This window comes from Staurois parvus, unplaced genomic scaffold (genome assembly GCF_062004578.1).
Source record: "Staurois parvus isolate SC_StPar_1 unplaced genomic scaffold, SC_StPar_1.0 ptg003932l, whole genome shotgun sequence".
Classification (NCBI taxonomy): domain Eukaryota; kingdom Metazoa; phylum Chordata; class Amphibia; order Anura; family Ranidae; genus Staurois; species Staurois parvus.
In genome coordinates, this window is record NW_028321727.1 from 25,405 (window position 1) to 48,579 (window position 23,175).

A 23,175-nucleotide genomic window follows, 5' to 3' on the forward strand; every position below is an offset into this window, starting at 1 on the left:
TTTCATCCAAATCTTTGTGTGTTTATTATTTCTGCTCATACACAGCCAGGAGGATCCAACAAAGGTCCAACAAAGGTCCAAGAACCTGAAATAGTCAGGAGACCTTGTGCTGCTCATATAATATGGCTACCTGTGCCAGGTCCACTACCATCTCAAGGTGAAGAGGCCACAGTGCGCCCCCCACAGGCTGTGGACTAGGTGACAGGTTCTGCCCTTTGTACACACAAAGCAGCCAAACCCTCTGCCCACCTTTTGGCCCGGCCATGATGGCCACCCATATGTTAGTGTAAGCATAATGGCCACTCATAGGACACCATGATGGCCACCCGTATGTTAATGTAAGCATGGAGAGTTAAGTTATGATAGGACACACCCTCCATGATGGTCACCCATAGGACACACCCACCATTATGACCATCCATAAGACACACCCTCCATAATGGTTACCTATAGGACAAACCCACCATGATGGCCACCCATAGAACACACCCTCCATGATGACCACCCATGTGTTAATGTAAGCATGAAGAGTTAGGGTATGATAGGACACACCTACCATGATGACCACCTATAGGACACACCATCCATGATGGTCACTCGTGTTAATGTAAGCACGGAGAGTTAGATTATCATAGGGCACACCCTCAATAATAGCAACCCATAGGACACACCCACCATGATGGCCACCCATAGGACACACCCACCATGATGGCCACCAATAGGACACACCATCCATGATGGTCACTCATGTGTTAATGTAAGCACGGAGAGTTAGATTATCATAGGGCACACCCTCAATAATAGCAACCCATAGGACACACCCACCATGATGGCCACCCATAGGACACACCCACCATGATGGCCACCCATAGGACACACCCACCATGATGACCACCCACAGGACACACCCACCATGATGACCACCCACAGGACACACCCTTGATGATGGCCACCCATGTGTTAATGTAAGCATGGAGAGTTAGGTCATGATAGGACACACCCACCATTGATGACCACCCACAGGATACACCCTCCATGATGGCCACCCATGTGTTAATGTAAGCATGGAGAGTTAGGACATGATAGGACACACCCACCATGAGGACCACCCATAGAACACACCCATCAGGATGGCCACCTATGTATTAATGTTGGCATGGAGAGTTAGGTCATGATAGGACACACCCACCATGAGGACCACCCATAGAACACACCCATCAGGATGGCCACCTATGTGTTAATGTTGGCATGGAGAGTTAGGTCATGATAGGACACACCCTCCGTGATGGTCACCCAGACACACCCTCCGTGATGGTCACCCAGACACACCCTCCGTGATGGTCACCCAGACACACCCTCCGTGGTGGTCACCCAGACACACCCTCCGTGATGGTCACCCAGACACACCCTCCACGAAGGTTACCCATAGGACACATCCACTATGATGACCACCCATAGGAGGTTCTGAAAGGACACATAGTCTATCAGCCAAAGAAGGATCTGATGAAGGTCAGACAGGTGACCCCAGACTTCTCCATTGTGTCTAATGACCATCCAACCCAGCAGACAGCTGATGAGTCCTTTGTAGGCTCTCTGTGAGGTGACTCCAGCACAGTGAAGGTGCCGGATATCTCAGTACAGGATGTCCTCAAAGCGAAGCTGTAGGAACTGCAGGAGTGCGGGTGGTAAAGGCAGCTTGGGCAGAACCTGTGGCATCCGCCCCTCCAGGTGTGAGCGCAGAGCACAGCGGCAGAGATGCTGAAGAGAACGTGGACTGTGGGACAGCGAGAAGACCGACTGGAAGAACCGGAGATGTTTCTGGAAAGAACGAGACATGAAGTTAGAAATCAGAAAGAACCTCAGAGGCATTATATAGGAAATCAGGAATTCAGGGGTTGGAACAACCCAAATATCTATCTGCCAGAGAGAGGAGATTCCATCCAGCAGACACTGTGCTCAGTTCTACCTATCAGTGGTTTATGGGTGTTAATGGACAGAAGCCCAAAATATCAAAGAACAAAGAGAGAGCCAACATTAAATCTCCTCCACAGCTCGGTGCACACAAAGAAACATGGCGGTGCTGATGATACGAGGATGGAACCGACCCGAAGTGCACCGTCATGGCTGAACACCGATCCAGAATAAATAAATAAAAATGTGTAAATAAAGAACCTTGACCAGACAATGTACACCCATGAGCCCTCTGGGAGCTGAGTCCACTTCTAATGACTGGCTTGGTACGGATGGAAAAATGAAAAACAAATGTGGCTGTCATGGATCCCCCACACGCCACGCCCACAGCGACTCGCTAACCGAGGCACACGTGTGGCCGTGACTGGGGGTACGAGGGAATAAAGGGGACTTAATTCTGAATATATAAAACTGTATATAGGATCAGCCGTGATATCCTTCCACAGACTGCACTACCTCTGCCCACCACCGGGGGAGACTCCACTCCAATCCAGATGGCTGACCACACACTGGCAGATACAAATCTTACATACAATCTGGTGCACTGATTAGAGTTGAGGACCAGTTTAGTAATCACACCCTTCTAGATTCCCTCCAGCTATCCTACAGCCAGAACTCTGTGTTATCACCCTTCCACTGTCCACACACCCCACACCAGACACCCCCCTCCCCCCCCCCACACCAGACACACCACAAAAGGTAGCCTGCCACCACCCAACAGTTTATCCGCAGAACGGTCTGCTGAAACACCCCACACACACAGATCTCCGTCTGGCAGATCTGTTACCTTTACAATCTGCACGCAATCTGCCCACACACAGAGCAATTGTATACAGATTGGCAATGAGCTTGACCGAGCGTTTAAAGGCACTAAAATCCAATCCAATCTAATCTCTCCAATCTAATCTCTCCAATCTGATCTCTCCAATCCGATCTTTCCAATCCCTTCTCTCAAATCCAATCTCTCCAATCCAATCTCTCCAATCCAATCTCTCCAATCTAATCTCTCCAATCCAATCTCTCCATTCTGATCTCTCCAATCTAATCTCTCCAATCTAATCTCTCCAATCCCATCTCTCCATTCTGATCTCTCCAATCCAATCTCTCCAATCTAATCTCTCCAATCTAATCTCTCCGGAGATATGAGCCCGAGCTTAAATACACAGAAGTCACTAATTAATTTTAAGACTTAATTTCCCGAAAGTGGGCGGAGCATAAAATATGTACAAAGTATAAAAAGTTACAGAAATACAAGAAGACACACAAATGACTTCACTATAAAATAAAAGGGAATAAAAGACAGAATAAAACGTTTACCGAGATCTATCCTGCGACTGGAGCAAGTCAGAGCGTCAGCAATCTGTTAGTCGATCAAACCGGCTCCATACGAATCATCAATGTCCCAATGTCCGGGTCCTCAATTTATGGGGATATGGATGTAGGCGGGACATTAGTCCTCGGCCAATTGACTCTGGGGGGTGTTCCTGTACCCGCCCACAGGATGTTCTGGGTGCTGACCTGCCCAAGTTTAATTGGACCAAGACCGGCTTGAATTACCAAGTCGGGGATTGGATTTCCGACACCAGCGCATCAGTCCGATCGCAACAGTACCAATCACTGTTCCACTATCACACTCCAGCGCCACATAACCATTCCCTGCATTTTTCTGGCATTCTACATAGGCCATAAATATAGTTTTTATATGCCGATGTAACCCACATAGTGCCCAATCAGAAGGAAGTATTTTCATCTCTCTGCAACTAATGTTTTAGCTTTTATGAGGGATGAAACATACTCCTTTGATGTATGGAGACACTTTAGAGCTCCCCAGACAGATCGGAGCCCCCCTGGTGTCATGAAGCCGAAACATCTGCATTTCTCTTTTAAACTTCAGGAAGGTGGCCAAGTCTAATTACATAGAGGTGACAACATCTTATTGGCCCCCAGGTGTCACTTCCAGCCTGAGGAAGCTGCTCTGTCTCTTTTCAGATGCTAATGGCTGACCATCTGTCTCTGAGTACCTATGACTGAATATTTCTTTAATGATAAGGACTGAACTAATTTTACGATTACATATTGCTACAGATCACATCTCCGCTACTCAAATCTGTACATTTATGTCACAGTGGCACCTCCGCATAAAGAACTGTGTGGCATAGCTGTGTCTGTGAAGGTCCTCATGTATGCAGGTCGTGGCATATGTATTAGTAGTCACAACTGGACTTGTTCTCTAAGGTTTTGTATCTTCTCCAAGCCACTTCTCCAGTTTCTCAGGAAGATCCCCCAACATTTATACCCACACAGGTAGGTACCGCCAACACCTTCATCCAGTCACCATGGAACGTGCCGATGTTATAGTCTAAGGACAGGATGGGAGGTGTGAGCATTGTGGAGCCCCCCCTCCTCCCGTTCTTGTTACCATTCCCATCCTTGGTGGCAGGAGGTCTGCTTAGGTGTCAATTCCTCAAGTTACATGGCTGAAGGCATGAATTTAGGGTGTAGATATAAATGTTGGGGGATCTTTCTGACACTCATTAGAACTGAAGAAGTGGCTTGGAGAAGACACAAAACATCTTCAACATAGTTCCATAGTTAGTCTGGCTGAAAAAAGACAAACGTCCATCCAGTTCAACCATAGAATATTTGTTGGGAATGCAACAGCATGTACTATATAGTATTGTGTGTTAATATCACTTGACCAGTAGATGGCACTGTACACTAAGGTTACCAGTTGTGCATATGTGTAAAACTTGTTGGTTCTCTCTCTTCCTATTCCTCTCTCCTCCTCTCTTCAAAAAACCAAGATGTCTCCTGAAATGTGTTCTGTATGTTTGCAACTTGAGCCACACAAGTAAAACAGTGTTCTGCCTCATCACAAGCTACCAGTGTCTTCTCTAACACATAACCAACAATAATTCATCATCGAACAAGTGCAGCTGAATGTGACCAACTGCTACTAACTGGCATAGTTCTCCTTTAAGACCCCCCCCCCCCCCCCACTTGTCCCTTCTCATCCAATTTTTTATTTATCGTTTATCCTAGTCAATCATAGCGCCCCCCCTCAGGGTCTCCTCATCGTATTTCACTCACACGATCTGGCTTGGCCCCAGACCGAGCTCTGCTATTGAGCAGGCAGCTTCAGCTTGTTCTCCTCTCTACTCCATGTACTCTGAAGGGCACAAAGTAATGGTGCCTGTACCCCGAATTGTATGCACCCCAAATTGTGACATCCCTATGCAAAACTTTGTAATGCCTCATCCAGAATATGCAGTTACATTTTGGGTCCTCGAAAAGGATATTAAAGAACTGGAAAGAGCGCAGGGGAGGGGAAATGGTCACCTTGTATGTAAATGGAACCACACGAGGCACAGAAACCTCCACATTGACAAATGGTTCTTTACAGTAAGAGCCCTGGAAATATCGAGCTGATGTCACCAGGAACCGATTCTAGCTGACTCAGCAGATGACGTCAAACTCGGCTTCAAATATATAAAGCTTTTCTTATTGTGAAACAAGACTGTTGTCCTGGGAAGTCACAATTGTCCGTAAGGATCAGGAAGGAATTGCTCCCTCTTGTAGCGTACAGTACATTATAAGGGCCCTTGCCTCTGGATTGCTCTGCTTCCTGGCAGTTTGTTGGTTTATTTACGGGATGTACCTGCGACTTTCTAACCACCTTGTACTTGTAAAGTGGAAGAAGACGATCTGAGATGGTAGGAAAAGTTTATTAAGGTAGTGGGGACCCCCCCCCCCCCAACAGAGTCTCTCTAGAACTTCCTCATAGGATGTTGTATTTCCATCTTTCTTCTCCTGAGTACAGAATCAACAGAGACACACCCATGTGGGAGAGTTAGGTCATGATAGGTCACACCCACCATGAGGACCACCCATAGGACACACCCATCAGGATGGCCACCTATGTGTTAATGTAGGCAGGGAGAGTTAGGTCATGACAGGACACACCCTCCGTGATGGTCACCCAGACACATCCTCCATGATGGTCTCCCATAGAGACACACAAGTTCTAGTAGGAAAGAGACGGGGACAGCCCTGGATTGTGGAGGACATGTGAGCGGTCATTGAGATGTCCTCTATGGAGATGAAGGGTCCCTCAAGGTGGGGGACTTGGAGAGGTTTCCTCACTATAGCTTTTATCCCGTCATGGAGGCCATGATGAATGGACAGACCTGTTGTTCTTCCTCTGGTACCACCTCAGCCCAGTCTTCTGTCCCTCGTAGTTTACTGTACGTGTTCAGCAGAACTTCGACGGTCCGTGGAGACGTGTAACAATAGCGTAGAACCTGAAATAGGACCTTTGTGTTATTCTTTCTGAAATAAAGCAGATGTCTATACATTTCCCACAGGTATCCTGAACCCAATGTATACTTTACATGAACAGAGGGATATGGGAAGACTATGGCGGGACGTATAGGTAAGCTGAAGATTTTGTCTATTCTGTTCAATGGGTGACTAGGGATGAGCTTGCGGTTCGGTCCGAACATAAATGTGGACTCAGCGGGAGCCAAACGTTACGTACAATAGAAGTATTACTATCACTATTATACATGACAGATTCCCGCTGTCAATGGTTCTCAAGGATCCCAGCGGGAGCAGGTACACCCAAGTCCTTAACAACCAGAGACATCATTGGCCCTGGAATTCCCTGCTATGTAACCAATGGAGTCTGGGATAGTTAAAAACAAAATGGAAAGGGGTCCTTCAGGTCTGGTATGAATTTTAAGAGGAACCCCATGGAACCATCAAGAATAAAAAGCAAGCTCCCACCCAAAATACTCATACGTATGTGAGCATGCAGCCTGGCAGACCTGGAGTAATCCAATCTAGTCTCTAGGGTCTGGGGCAGTCCAGTCTAGTCTCTAGAGCAGTCCAGTCTAGTCTCTAGGGTCTGGTACAGTCCAGTCTAGTCTCTAGCATCTGGGGCAGTCCAGTCTACTCTTTAAGGTCTGGTGCAGTCCAGTCTAGAGTCTATAGTCTTGGGTAATCCAATCTAGTGTCTAGGGTCTGGGGCAGTCCAGTCTAGTCTCTAGGGTCTAGGGTAGTCCAGTCTACTCTCTAGGATCTGGTACAGTCCAATCTATTCTCTAGGGTCTAGTACAATCCAATCTAGCCTCTATGGTCTGGTACAGTCCAGTCTAGTCTCTAGGGTCTAGGGTAGTCCAGTCTACTCTCTAGGATCTGGTACAGTCCAATCTATTCTCTAGGGTCTGGTACAATCCAGTCTAGTCTCCAGGGTCTGGGGCAGTCCAGTCTACTCTCTAGGGTCTGGGGTAATCCAATCTCGTCTCTAGGGTCTGGGGCAGTCCAGTCTACTCTCTATAGTCTGGTACAGTCCAGTCTAGTCTCCATGGTTTGGTACAGTCCAGTCTATTCTCTAGGGTCTGGGGCAGTCCAATCTAGTCTCCCGGTGTCTGGTACAATCCAGTCTAGTCTCCAGGGTCTGGGGCAGTCCAGTCTACTGTCTAGGGTCTGGGGCAGTCCAGTCTACTCTCTATAGTCTGGTACAATCCAGTCTAGTCTCCAGGGTCTGGGGCAGTCCAGTCTACTGTCTAGGGTCTGGTACAGTCCAGTCTAGTCTCTAGGGTCTGGTACAGTCCAGTCTACTGTCTAGGGTCTGGTACAGTCTACAGTCTAGTCTACAGTGTAGTCTACTGTCTAGGGTCTGGTACAGTCCAGTCTAGTACCTAGGGTTTGGTACAGTCCAGTCTACTGTCTAGGGTCTGGTACAGTCTAGTCTAGTCTCTAGGGTCTGGTACAGTCCAGTCTAGTCTCTAGGGTCTGGTACAGTCCAGTCTAGTCTTTAGGGTCTGGTACAGTCCAGTCTACTGTCTAGGGTCTGGTACAGTCCAGTCTAGTCTTTAGGGTCTGGTACAGTCCAGTCTACTGTCTAGGGTCTGGGGCAGTCCAGTCTACTCTCTATAGTCTGGTACAATCCAGTCTAGTCTCCAGGGTCTGGGGCAGTCCAGTCTACTGTCTAGGGTCTGGTACAGTCCAGTCTACTGTCTAGGGTCTTGGGTAATCCAATCTCGTCTCTAGGGTCTGGGGCAGTCCAGTCTACTCTATATAGTCTGGTACAGTCCAGTCTAGTCTCCATGGTTTGGTACAGTCCAGTCTATTCTCTAGGGTCTGGGGCAGTCCAATCTAGTCTCTAGGGTCTGGTACAATCCAGTCTAGTCTCCAGGGTCTGGGGCAGTCCAGTCTACTGTCTAGGGTCTGGGGCAGTCCAGTCTACTCTCTATAGTCTGGTACAATCCAGTCTAGTCTCCAGGGTCTGGGGCAGTCCAGTCTACTGTCTAGGGTCTGGTACAGTCCAGTCTAGTCTCTAGGGTCTGGTACAGTCCAGTCTACTGTCTAGGGTCTGGTACAGTCTACAGTCTAGTCTACAGTCTAGTCTACTGTCTAGGGTCTGGTACAGTCCAGTCTAGTACCTAGGGTCTGGTACAGTCCAGTCTACTGTCTAGGGTCTGGTACAGTCTAGTCTAGTCTCTAGGGTCTGGTACAGTCCAGTCTAGTCTCTAGGGTCTGGTACAGTCCAGTCTACTGTCTAGGGTCTGGTACAGTCCAGTCTAGTACCTAGGGTCTGGTACAGTCCAGTCTACTGTCTAGGGTCTGGTACAGTCTAGTCTAGTCTCTAGGGTCTGGTACAGTCCAGTCTAGTCTCTAGGGTCTGGTACAGTCCAGTCTAGTCTTTAGGGTCTGGTACAGTCCAGTCTACTGTCTAGGGTCTGGTACAGTCCAGTCTAGTCTTTAGGGTCTGGTACAGTCCAGTCTACTGTCTAGGGTCTGGGGCAGTCCAGTCTACTCTCTATAGTCTGGTACAATCCAGTCTAGTCTCCAGGGTCTGGGGCAGTCCAGTCTACTGTCTAGGGTCTGGTACAGTCCAGTCTACTGTCTAGGGTCTGGAACAGTCCAGTCTAGTCTCTAGGGTCTGGTACAGTCCAGTCTAGTCTCTAGGTTCTGGTACAGTCCAATCTAGTCTCTAGTGCCTGGATTAATTAGTGATATGTCAGAAGGCCTCAAGTGGCTCCTCACAACCACAGAGCAGTTGTTTTGGTGCAGTGTGGACTATAGGTCCTTCCTTCAGACGTCATGCCCTGCCCCAGGAACATTCAGAACTCTTCTATAGGACTGTTTCATGTTAGGATTGGTGAAGTCGTGTCTTGGGTATCCTCTGTGTCGTGTACATCTCCAGTGTAGGCTGGCATTGAGTATTCCAATGTTTGTATCTTTGTATGTCTGTCAATGACCTTCAGAATTATGTTTGCTTTGCACCCTCCAGATACATAAGATCACATGATGACTCACCTTGATGAGGGCTCCTGGCCACACCCGGATGGCCCCATGATTCAGAAGTGCCCGCACAATGAGTTCTGGTTGGTTCTGAAGCTTATATGAGGTCACCTGGAGAATGTTCTGCATGGCGGTGTTGCCACTATAGCTCATGACGTTGACTTCTGCCCCCTTCTCCAAAAGCAGCTCCACCACCTGAGGATTAGCACTTTTACAGGCCAAGTGTAGAGGGCTCTGCTGGTCCTTGTCCCGGGTATGAATGTTGGCTCCATGCTGTATGAGATGCTGGCACACCTGATAGTACCTCTCCAAATCCTGTGGTTCCTGAGGATGACTACACGCAACACTCAAGGGGGTCTCCCCATTTATACTTCTCTTATCAACAGCAGCCCCATAACGCAGGTAAAGGTCAGCATGTTCCAGCAGTCCATGCTGAGCTGCCACATGCAGTGGGGTGAATTCTTCATCCTCCGTCTGCCGGTTCACATGGGCTCCATATTGGAGAAGAAGCTTGGCGCAGCTTGTAGAAAGAAGACAAATCAGTGAGTCCTCACATACTATGGGGCAGAACCAGAATCAATTCATCAGCATCATCAATGGGGAAATACAAAGGATCTGAACCCTCGCCCCGGTGAAGAGAAGCACTAACCCAACACACTTAGGAGGATGTGATGTGGGCCGCCTCTCCCACTTAGCCGTATTATGGAGGCTCACATTATTCTGTACATCGGTTACATGGGGGGGTCCTTTTATTATTAAATGTGGACCTCCATGTTGGATTAGTACAGATATACTCTCTGCTAAGAGAGAACTTTGTCTCTGAAGATACCAATTGCCTGGCTGTGTATGGAGACCTCAATGCCCAAGTCGCTGAGCGGGAACAAGTTCTGTTCTCGTAAGACTTCATGGTTTCCTTTATAATGCTCGTTTGTACACCAACAGAGGGGCCAGAAACTAATAGAGGGGCAGAGGGATCTATGTACAGTATATGGGGTCATTATAATAATGTGAGCTTTGCCCCTCCCACACATGATCACCATAATGTCCTCATATTCATGGCCATTGGACAGCTTTATACAGAGAAGAATGCTCGCTGTCTGGGATGGGGGCCCATTATCTGGAATGGTGGGATGTCCTCATATTAATGGTCATTGGACAGCTGTATACAGAGAGGAACGCTCACTGTCCGGGATGGGGGCCCATTATCTGGAATGGTGGGATGTCCTCATATTAATGGTCAGAGGACATCTTTACACAGAGAAGAACGCTCGCTGTCCGGGATGGGGACCCATTATCTGGAATGGTGGGATGTCCTCATATTCATGGCCATTGGACAGCTTTATACAGAGAAGAACGCTCACTGTCCGGGATGGGGGCCCATAATCTGGAATGGTGGGATGTCCTCATATTCATGGCCATTGGACAGCTTTATACAGAGAAGAATGCTCACTGTCCGGGATGGGGGAGCCAGTATCTGGAATTGTGGGATGTCCTCATATTAATGGTCAGAGGACATCTTTACACAGAGAAGAACGCTCGCTGTCCGGGAGGGGGACCCATTATCTGGAATGGTGGGATGTCCTCATATTAATGGTCATTGGACAGCTGTATACAGAGAGGAACGCTCACTGTCCGGGATGGGGGCCCATTATCTGGAATGGTGGGATGTCCTCATATTAATGGTCATTGGACAGCTGTATACAGAGAGGAACGCTCACTGTCCGGGATGGGGGCCCATTATCTGGAATGGTGGGATGTCCTCATATTAATGGTCATTGGACAGCTGTATACAGAGAAGAACGCTCACTGTCCGGGAGGGGGACCCATTATCTGGAATGGTGGGATGTCCTCAAATTAATGGTCAGAGAACAGTTTTACACAGAGAAGAACGCTCACTGTCCGGGAGGGGGCCCATTATCTGGAATGGTGGGATGTCCTCATATTAATGGTCATTGGACAGCTGTATACAGAGAGGAACGCTCACTGTCCGGGATGGGGGCCCATTATCTGGAATGGTGGGATGTCCTCAAATTAATGGTCAGAGAACAGTTTTACACAGGGAAGAACGCTCACTGTCCAGGATGGGGACCCATTATCTGGAATGGTGGGATGTCCTCATATTAATGGTCATTGGACAGCTGTATACAGAGAGGAACGCTCGCTGTCCGGGAGGGGGGACCCATTATCTGGAATGGTGGGATGTCCTCATATTAATGGTCGGAGGACATCTTTACACAGAGAAGAACGCTCACTGTCCGGGAGGGGGACCCATTATCTGGAATGGTGGGATGTCCTCATATTAATGGTCAGAGGACATCTTTACACAGAGAAGAACGCTCACTGTCCGGGATGGGGGCCCATTATCTGGAATGGTGGGATGTCCTCATATTAATGGTCATTGGACAGTTTTATACAGAGAAGAATGCTCGCTGTCCAGGAGGGGGACCCAGTATCTGGAATGGTGGGATGTCCTCATATTCATGGTCATTGGACAGCTGTATACAGAGAGGAACGCTCGCTGTCCAGGAGGGGGACCCATTGTCTGTAATGGTGGGATGTCCTCAAATTAATGGTCAGAGAACAGTTTTACACAGGGAAGAACGCTTGCTGTCCGGGATGGGGACCCATTATCTGGAATGGTGGGATGTCCTCATATTAATGGTCATTGGACAGTTTTATACAGAGAAGAACGCTCACTGTCCGGGAGGGGGGACCCATTATCTGGAATGGTGGGATGTCCTCATATTAATGGTCATTGGACAGCTGTATACAGAGAGGAACGCTCACTGTCCGGGAGGGGGGACCCATTATCTGGAATAGTGGGATGTCCTCAAATTAATGGTCATTGGACAGTTTTATACAGAGAGGAACGCTCACTGTCCGGGATGGGGGTCCATTATCTGGAATGGTGGGATGTCCTCATATTAATGGTCAGAGAACAGTTTTACACAGAGAAGAACGCTCACTGTCCGGGAGGGGGACCCATTATTTGGAATGGTGGGATGTCCACATATTAATGGTCAGAGGACATCTTTATACAGAGAAGAACGCTCACTGTCCGGGAGGGGGACCCATTATTTGGAATGGTGGGATGTCCTCATATTAATGGTCAGAAGACAGCTGTATACAGAGAGGAACGCTCGCTGTCCGGGAGGGGGGACCCATTATCTGGAATGGTGGGATGTCCTCATATTAATGGTCGGAGGACATCTTTACACAGAGAAGAACGCTCGCTGTCCGGGATGGGGGTCCATTATCTGGAATGGTGGGATGTCCTCATATTAATGGTCATTGGACAGCTGTATACAGAGAAGAACGCTTGCTGTCCGGGAGGGGGACCCAGTATCTGGAATGGTGGGATGTCCTCATATTCATGGTCATTGGACAGCTGTATACAGAGAGGAACGCTCGCTGTCCGGGAGGGGGACCCATTGTCTGTAATGGTGGGATGTCCTCAAATTAATGGTCAGAGAACAGTTTTACACAGAGAAGAACGCTCACTGTCCGGGAGGGGGCCCATTATCTGGAATGGTGGGATGTCCTCATATTAATGGTCATTGGACAGTTTTATACAGAGAAGAACGCTCGCTGTCTGGGATGGGGACCCATTATCTGGAATGGTGGGATGTCCTCATATTAATGGTCATTGGACAGCTGTATACAGAGAAGAACGCTCACTGTCCGGGAGGGGGACCCATTATCTGGAATGGTGGGATGTCCTCATATTAATGGTCATTGGACAGCTGTATACAGAGAGGAACGCTCACTGTCCGGGAGGGGGCCCATTATCTGGAATGGTGGGATGTCCTCATATTATTGGTCAGAGGACATCTTTATACAGAGAAGAACGCTTGCTGTCTGGGAGGGGGACCCATTATCTGGAATGGTGGGATGTCCTCATATTAATGGTCGGAGGACATCTTTACACAGAGAAGAACGCTCACTGTCCGGGAGGGGGACCCATTATCTGGAATGGTGGGATGTCACCACCATCTATCTATGATAAATTACACAAACTGGCACTGGCCGCCATGACTTACTGGTAGGACTCGTTCTTCTGGCAGTAATGGAGAGGTAAAGTCCCATCTTGGGATTCCACATTGGGATTGGCGCCATGTCTCAGTAGCAGCCTCACACATTCACCGTGGCCATTCTGGCACGCTCCATGTAAGGCACTGTCTCCTCCGGGGGAAAAGTCAACTTCGGCTCCCTTCTTGAGGAGGAGCTGGAGGCAATCAGAGTAACCACGGCTGGCAGTCACATAGAGGGGGCAAGTATATTCCTCTTCATAAGTCAAAGACCAGATTCCTGAAAGAGAGAGAAGAGGGTTAGGACTCCAAGCTGGTCACCTCTCACCCTGCCCATACTTCCAGTCTTTATAATGTCATGTTCCCAATTTTGGGCACTCATTATTCTGGTGACGTACTCAGGGCCGTAGTGTTGTAGCGATAGTTCCTCCATTCCTCCACATCACTTGTATCAAACACAGAGTTGGGGTGAATGGAATCATCTGGGACTTCCAGCAATTGATGGATAGTGGTGGTGTCCCCTGAGAGGAGTGACAACCAGAAATCCAGGGCTGACCCCTCCGCCTTTCGAGTCACAATCACCCTGGACATTCTCTAAGTATCTACAGATAGAGCAGGAAACAGGTCAAGTCAGGCATCAGTCTGTACTGGAATGTGTGAAGACCAAGAGGAAGTGGTCCAGAATGGACGTGACATGTATGGAGTCTGGTACACATCCACTATGACGTGACATGTATGGAGTCTGGTACACATCCACCACTGACGTGACATGTATGGAGTCTGGTACACATCCACCACTGACGTGACATGTATGGAGTCTGATATACATCCACCACTAACGTAACATGTATGGAGTCTGGTACACATCCACCACTGACGTGACATGTATGGAGTCTGGTACACATCCACCACTGACGTGACATGTATGGAGTCTGACATACATCCACCACTGACGTGACATGTATGGAGTCTGATATACATCCACCACTGACGTGACATGTATGGAGTCTGACATACATCCACCACTGACGTGACATGTATGGAGTCTGGTACACATCCACCACTGACGTGACATATATGGAGTCTGGTACACATCCACCACTGACGTAACATGTATGGAGTCTGATATACATCCACCACTGACGTGACATGTATGGAGTCTGGTACACATCCACCACTGACGTGACATGTATGGAGTCTGGTACACATCCACTATGACGTGACATGTATGGAGTCTGGTACACATCCACCACTGACGTGACATGTATGGAGTCTGGTACACATCCACCACTGACGTAACATGTATGGAGTCTGATATACATCCACCACTGACGTGACATGTACGGAGTCTGGTACACATCCACCACTGACGTGACATGTATGGAGTCTGATATACATCCACCACTGACGTGACATGTATGGAGTCTGATATACATCCACCATGGGGTGGAATGAATGCGTTTCGGTATGGTGCAGAGTCCGGTATAGTACATGGAATGATGGCGTGGTGTCCGGGATAGTACATGGAATGATGGCGTGGTGTCCGGGATAGTACATGGAATGATGGTGTGGTGTCTGGGATAGTACATGGAATGATGGCGTGATGTCCGGTATAGTACATGGAATGATGGCATGGTGTCCGGGATAGTACATGGAATGATGGCGCGGTGTCCGGGATAGTACATGGAATGATGGAGCGGTGTCCGGGATAGTACATGGAATGATGGCGTGATGTCCGGAATAGTACATGGAATGATGGTGTGGTGTCCGGGATAGTACATAGAATGATGGCGCGGTGTCCGGGATAGTACATGGAATGATGGCATGGTGTCCGGGATAGTACATGGAATGATGGCATGGTGTCCGGGATAGTACATGGAATGATGGCATGGTGTCCGGGATAGTACATGGAATGATGGAGCGGTGTCCGGGATAGTACATGGAATGATGGCGTGATGTCCGGAATAGTACATGGAATGATGGTGTGGTGTCCGGGATAGTACATGGAATGATGGCGCGGTGTCCGGGATAGTACATGGAATGATGGCGCGGTGTCCGGGATAGTACATGGAATGATGGAGCGGTGTCCGGTATAGTACATGGAATGATGGCATGATGTCCGGTATAGTACATGGAATGATGGCATGATGTCCGGTATAGTACATGGAATGATGGCGTGATGTCCGGGATAGTACATGGAATGATGGCGTGATGTCCGGGATAGTACATGGAATGATGGCGTGGTGTCCGGCATAGTACATGGAATGATGGCGTGGTGTCCGGCATAGTACATGGAATGATGGCGTGGTGTCCGGTACACGTCAATGAGCCATAACATTCTGACCACAGGCCGGTAAAGTGCAGGACATTGTTTATCTCATTACAATGTGAGAGTGGGCGGGATATATTAGGACATCTGGAAGTGGGCGGGATATATTAGGACATCTGGAAGTGGGCGGGGTATAATAGGACATGTGGAAGTGGGTGGGATATATTAGGACATCTGGAAGTGGGCGGGATATATTAGGACATCTGGAAGTGGGCGGGATATATTAGGACATCTGGAAGTGGGCGGGATACATTAGGACATCTGGAAGTGGGCGGGATACATTAGGACATCTGGAAGTGGGCGGGATACATTAGGACATCTGCTAAGTGGGTGGGATATATTAGGACATCTGGAAGTGGGTGGGATATATTAGGACATCTGGAAGTGGGCGGGATATATTAGGACATCTGGAAGTGGGCGGGATATATTAGGACATCTGGAAGTGGGCGGGATACATTAGGACATCTGGAAGTGGGCGGGATACATTAGGACATCTGGAAGTGGGCGGGATACATTAGGACATCTGGAAGTGGGCGGGGTATAATAGGACATGTGGAAGTGGGCGGGATACATTAGGACATCTGGAAGTGGGTGGGATATATTAGGACATCTGGAAGTGGGCGGGGTATATTAGGACATCTGGAAGTGGGCGGGATATATTAGGACATCTGGAAGTGGGCGGGATATATTAGGACATCTGGAAGTGGGCGGGGAATATTAGAACATCTGGAAGTGGGCGGGATATAATAGGACATGTGGAAGTGGGCGGGATATAATAGGACATGTGGAATTGGGTGGGATATATTAGGACATCTGGAAGTGGGAGGCACATATTAGGACATCTGGAAGTGGGAGGGACATATTAGGACATCTGGAAGTGGGCGGGGTATATTAGGACATCTGGAAGTGGGTGGGGTATATTAGGACATGTGGAAGTGGGCGGGGTATATTAGGACATCTGAAAGTGGGCGGGATACATTAGGACATCTGGAAGAGGGCAGGATACATTAGGACATCTGGAAGTGGGCGGGATACATTAGGACATCTGGAAGTGGGCGGGATATATTAGGACATCTGGAAGTGGGCGGGATACATTAGGACATCTGGAAGTGGGCGGGGTACATTAGGACATCTGGAAGTGGGCGGGGTACATTAGGACATCTGGAAGTGGGCGGGGTACATTAGGACATCTGGAAGTGGGCGGGGTACATTAGGACATCTGGAAGTGGGCGGGATACATTAGGACATCTGGAAGTGGGCGGGTACATTAGGACATCTGGAAGTGGGCGGGATACATTAGGACATCTGGAAGTGGGCGGGTACATTAGGACATCTGGAAGTGGGCGGGATACATTAGGACATCTGGAAGGGGGCGGGATACATTAGGACATCTGGAAGTGGGCGGGATCTATTAGGACATCTGGAAGTGGGCGGGATACATTAGGACATCTGGAAGGGGGCGGGATACTTAGGACATCTGGAAGTGGGTGGGATCTATTAGGACATCTGGAAGTGGGCGGGATCTATTAGGACATCTGGAAGTGGGCGGGATCTACTAGGACATCTGGAAGTGGGCGGGATCTATTAGGCAGGAAGTGAACATGTTGTCCCTGAAGTTGATGTGTTGGAAGCAGATAACGATGTTGATGGCAGTGTGCTGTGTAGGGGGCTGTGTAGCCGCAGACCGGTCCGGGGGCCCATGCTGACCCGTGTCCACAGTCAGAGCCGCCTACAATGGGGACGTAAGCCTCAGATCTGGACCATGGAGCCATGGAAGGAGGTGGCCTGGTCTGAGGATGGATGGCCGGGTGCGTGTTGGTCACTTACCTGGGGAAGAGATGGCACCAGCATGCATTATGGGAAGAAGCCAAGCCAGGGGAGGCCGAGCGATGATTTGGGCAATGTTCTGCTGGGAAAGCTTGGCTCCTCCCATTCATGTGGATGTCACTGGACAAGTCCCACCTACCTAAACATTGTCCCGCCCTTCATGGAAACGGTACTACCTGATGGCAGTGGCCTCTTTCTGCAGGATAATGCGCACGGCCACTCTGTAAAAATGGTTCAAGAATGGTTGGAGAAACACAACATGAGGTGTTGACTTGGCCTCCAGATCTCAATCTAATCAAGCATCTGTGCTGGAAGAACAAGTCCAATCCATGGGGGCCACGCCTCCCAACTTCCAGGACTTAAAGGATCTGCTACCAATGGCTTGGTGCCGATACCCCAGCGTACCTTCAGAGGTCTAGTGGCGTCCATGCCTGGGTGGGTCAGGGCTGTTTTGGGTGGTCATAATGTTATGGCTGATCGATGTATATCACGGTATTGTCATTCTTTTCATACGTGAAGTCCGGTATGTAGCGTGTGGGTACCGTGTCCCGGGAATATCAGTGATCAGTGTCTCTACTCCCTGCAGTGTCTCTGACCTCCCATATCAGTGTCTATATATAAACTCCATGTCATGGCTCCTATTTAGAGCCCGGACTCCCAGCCAGGACCAGACTATTCCGGGTGACACAAACACACTCCATGACTCCGCCTCTGAAAGGAGTTCCCTCTAATCCACCAATCCTCACTCATCGTACACAGGAGGCTGTAGGAGGCCAGAGTGGAAGACCAGGGTGGAGGACCAGTGTAGAAGACCATAGAATGCATAGACCAGTGTGAAGGACCATAGTAGAGGAACAGTGTGAAGGACCATAGTAGAGGAACAGTGTGAAGATCCAGTGTGGAGGACTAGTATGAAGGACCAGTGTAGAAGACCATAGCAGAGGACCAGTGTGAAGGACCAATGTAGAAGATCATAGTAGAGGACCAGTGTGAAGGACCATAGTAGAGGACCAGTGTGAAGATTCAGTGTGGAGGACCAGTATGTAGGACCATAGTAGAGGACCATAGTATGCATAGACCAGTGTGAAGGACCAATGTAGAGGACCAGTGTGAAGGACCAATGTAGAAGACCATAGTATGCATAGACCAGTGTGAAGGACCATTAGAGGACCAGTGTGAAGATTCAGTGTGGAGGACCAGTATGTAGGACCAGTGTAGAAGACCATAGCAGAGGACCAGTGTGAAGGACCATAGTAGAGGAGAGGACCAGTGTGAAGGACCATAGTAGAGGACCAGTGTGAAGATTCAGTGTGGAGGACAAGTGTGGAGAACTAGCATGAAGGACCAGTGTGGAGGACCAGTGTGAAGGACCAGTGTGAAGGACTAACATGAAGGACCAGTGTGGGGGACCAGTGTGGAGGACCAGTATGAAGGACCAGTGTGAAGGACTAACATGAAGGACCAGTGTGAAGTCATTGTATTACCTTTCCCTCTCTGATTACTCATCTACCCAGGACAGGCACAGAGCCACTGACCACCAGTGATAGCATGTCCTTATATCTGCTGCTCAGGAACAAGACTTTCACCTTTAGAAGAGGTAAGTACATTTTGTCATGGATTCATCTCCAACTCTGGAGGGAATTTCTGCCCATGGAGGTCCACCCTAAGAACCAGTGCTGCGAGGTTGTATCTGGAGGTTGGAGCTGGGATACAAGTAATCTGCTGATATTTTGGACTGACGGAGGAGTAGATGGAGGAAACAGGAAGGTCAGACCACACCCTTTGGTCCCACTACCAAAACCGCTCTCCTGGGAGGTCTCTACCCTAAAAAATGCACAAGGTCCAAAAAGACCCTGACCACCACCATGATCCCTCTGATTTCTCCTAAAAATGCTGCTCAGGGGAATTATCTGTGCCTCTGGACTCTATGGTTTATAAGATCTCTAGGTAGCTAACCCCACCACCAGCCCCAGCACCAGCTAACCCCACCACCAGCCCCAGCACCAGCTAACCCCACCACCAGCCCCAGCACCAGCTAACCCCACCACCAGTCCCACCATCAGCTAACCCCACCACCAGCCCCAGCACCAGTCCCACAATCAGCTAACCCCACCATAAGCTAACCCCACCACCAGCCCCACCATCAGCTAACTCCACCACCAGCCCCACCATCAGCTAACTCCACCACCAGCCCCACCATCAGCTAACTCCACCACCAGAAACACCATAAGCTAACCCCACCACCAGCCCCACCATCAGCTAACTCCACCACCAGCCCCACCATCAGCTAACCCCACCATCAGCCCCACTATCAGCTAACCCCACCACCAGCCCCACCATCAGCCACACCATCAGCTAACCCCACCACCAGAAACACCATCAGCTAACCCCACCACCAGCCCCACCATCAGCTAACCCCACCACCAGCCCCACCATCAACTAACCCCACCACCAGCCCCACCATCAGCTAACCCCACCACCAGCCCCACCATCAGCTAACTCCACCACCAGAAACACCATCAGCTAACTCCACCACTAGCCACACCATCAGCTAACCCCACCACTAGCCACACCATCAGCTAACCCCACCACCAGCCACACCATCAGCTAACTCCACCACCAGCCCCACCATCAGCTAACTCCACCACCAGAAACACCATAAGCTAACCCCACCACCAGCCCCACCATCAGCTAACTCCACCACCAGCCCCACCATCAGCTAACCCCACCATCAGCCCCACTATCAGCTAACCCCACCACCAGCCCCACCATCAGCCACACCATCAGCTAACCCCACCACCAGAAACACCATCAGCTAACCCCACCACCAGCCCCACCATCAGCTAACCCCACCACCAGCCCCACCATCAACTAACCCCACCACCAGCCCCACCATCAGCTAACCCCACCACCAGCCCCACCATCAGCTAACTCCACCACCAGAAACACCATCAGCTAACTCCACCACTAGCCACACCATCAGCTAACCCCACCACTAGCCACACCATCAGCTAACCCCACCACCAGCCACACCATCAGCTAACTCCACCACCAGCCCCACCATCAGCTAACTCCACCACCAGAAACACCATCAGCTAACCCCACCACCAGCCCCACCATCAGCTAACCCCACCATCAGCCCCACTATCAGCTAACTCCACCACCAGCCCCACCATCAGCTAACTCCACCACCAGAAACACCATCAGCTAACCCCACCACCAGCCCCAGCACCAGCTAACCCCAGCACCAGCCCCACCATCAGCTAACCCCACCACCAGCCCCACCATCAGCTAACTCAACCACCAGCCCCACCATCAGCTAACTCCACCACCAGCCCCACCATCAGCTAACCTCAGCACCAGCCCCACCATCAGCTAACCCCACCACCAGCCCCACCATCAGCTAACCCCACCACCAGCCACACCATCAGCTAACCCCACCATCAGCTCCACCATCAGCTAACTCCACCACCAGCCCCACCATCAGCCACACCATCAGCTAACTCCACCACCAGAAACACCATCAGCTAACCCCACCACCAGCCCCACCATCAGCTAACTCCACCACCAGCCCCACCATCAGCCCCACCATCAGCTCCACCATCAGCCACACCATCAGCTAACTCCACCACCAGAAACACCATCAGCTAACCCCACCACCAGCCCCACCATCAGCTAACTCCACCATCAGAAACACCATCAGCTAACTCCACCACCAGCCCCACCATCAGCTAACCCCACCACCAGCCCCACCATCAGCTAACCCCACCACCAGCTCCACCATCAGCTAACTCCACCACCAGAAACACCATCAGCTAACCCCACCACCAGCCCCACCATCAGCTAACCCCACCACCAGCCACACCATCAGCTAACCCCACCACCAGCCCCACCATCAGCTAACTCCACCACCGGCTCCACCATCAGCTAACTCCACCACCAGCTCCACCATCAGCTAACTCCACCACCAGAAACACCATCAGCTAACCCCACCACCAGCCCCACCATCAGCTAACCCCACAACCAGCCACACCATCAGCTAACCCCACCACCAGCCCCACCATCAGCTAACCCCACCACCGGCTCCACCATCAGCTAACTCCACCACCAGCTCCACCATCAGCTAACTCCACCAGCAGAAACACCATCAGCTAACCCCACCACCAGCCCAACCATCAGCTAACCCCACCATCAGCTAACCCCACCACCAGCTCCACCATCAGCTAACTTCACCACCAGCCCCACCATCAGCTAACCCCACCACCAGCCCCACCATCAGCTAACCCCACCACCAGCCCCACCATCAGCTAACCCCCCCACCAGCTCCACCATCAGCTAACCCCACCACCAGCCCCACCATCAGCTAACTCCACCACCAGCCCCACTATCAGCTAACTCCACCACCAGAAACACCATCAGCTAACCCCACCACCAGCCCCACCATCAGCTAACTCCACCACCAGCCCCACCATCAGCTAACCCCACCATCAGCTAACCCCACCACCAGCCCCACCATCAGCCACACCATCAGCTAACTCCACCACCAGAAACACCATCAGCTAACCCCACCACCAGCCCCACCATCAGCTAACCCCACCACCAGCCCCACCACCAGCTAACCCCACCACCAGAAACACCATCAGCTAACTCCACCATCAGCTAACCCCACCACCAGCTCCACCATCAGCTAACCCCACCACCAGCCCCACCATCAGCTAACCCCACCACCAGCTCCACCATCAGCTAACTTCACCACCAGCCCCACCATCAGCTAACCCCACCACCAGCCACACCATCAGCTAACCCCACCACCAGCCCCACCATCAGCTAACCCCACCACCAGCTCCACCATCAGCTAACCCCACCACCAGCCCCACCATCAGCTAACTCCACCACCAGCCCCACCATCAGCTAACCCCACCACCATCAGCTAACTCCACCACCAGCCCCACCATCAGCTAACCCCACCACCATCAGCTAACTCCACCACCAGCTACACCATCAGCTAACCCCACCACTAGCCACACCATCAGCTAACCCCACCACCAGCCCCACCATCAGCTAATCCCACCACCATCTCCACCATCAGCTAACTCCACCACCAGCCCCACCATCAGCTAATCCCACAACCAGCCCCACCATCAGCTAACTCCACCACCAGAAACACCATCAGCTAACCCCACCACCATCAGCTAATCCCACCACCAGCCCCACCATCAGCTAACCCCACCACCAGCCCCACCATCAGCTAACCCCACCACCAGCCCCACAATCAGCTAACCCCACCACCATCTCCACCATCAGCTAACCCCACCACCATCTCCACCATCAGCTAACCCCACCACCAGCCCCACCATCAGCTAACCCCACCACCATCTCCACCATCAGCTAACCCCAGCACCATCTCCACCACCAGCCGCAGTCATACAGCAGTGCAGCATTTTTAGCGCTAAGCTGGTGTGGAAAATCATGAGAAATCTAATGATATGAACATCTTCCATGATAAAGTCCTCATCCACCTTGGACCAGCTCTAGGCATGAAAGAGGAGTCTACAATCTAGTCCCAGGCAATCAGGAATACTCCACCAAGGAAGCAACACTCCACACAGAGACAGACTAATCACTGATTGGCACACAACCTTCTAGATTAGAATATTTAAACATCATGAAGATCAGTTTGTGCCGTCACGAGAAGACTGTAGGATGCTGAAA

General features: G+C 50.4%; 1 protein-coding gene across 1 annotated transcript; it reads right to left on the bottom strand.

Annotated features, from left to right (window-relative positions):
• LOC149427213 (ankyrin repeat and SOCS box protein 10-like) lies at positions 1 to 18,022 on the bottom strand. The gene is made up of 6 exons (XM_089668186.1): positions 17,464 to 18,022; positions 13,706 to 13,909; positions 13,320 to 13,587; positions 9,295 to 9,799; positions 6,159 to 6,272; positions 1 to 1,818 (listed from the first exon to the last, which is right to left on the bottom strand). Exons 2-6 carry the CDS (start codon positions 13,896 to 13,898, stop codon positions 1,633 to 1,635), a joined length of 1,266 nt encoding a protein of 421 aa, XP_089524312.1. The 5' UTR covers positions 13,899 to 13,909; positions 17,464 to 18,022; the 3' UTR covers positions 1 to 1,632.
• Between the last annotated feature and the right edge of the window lie 5,153 nt (positions 18,023 to 23,175).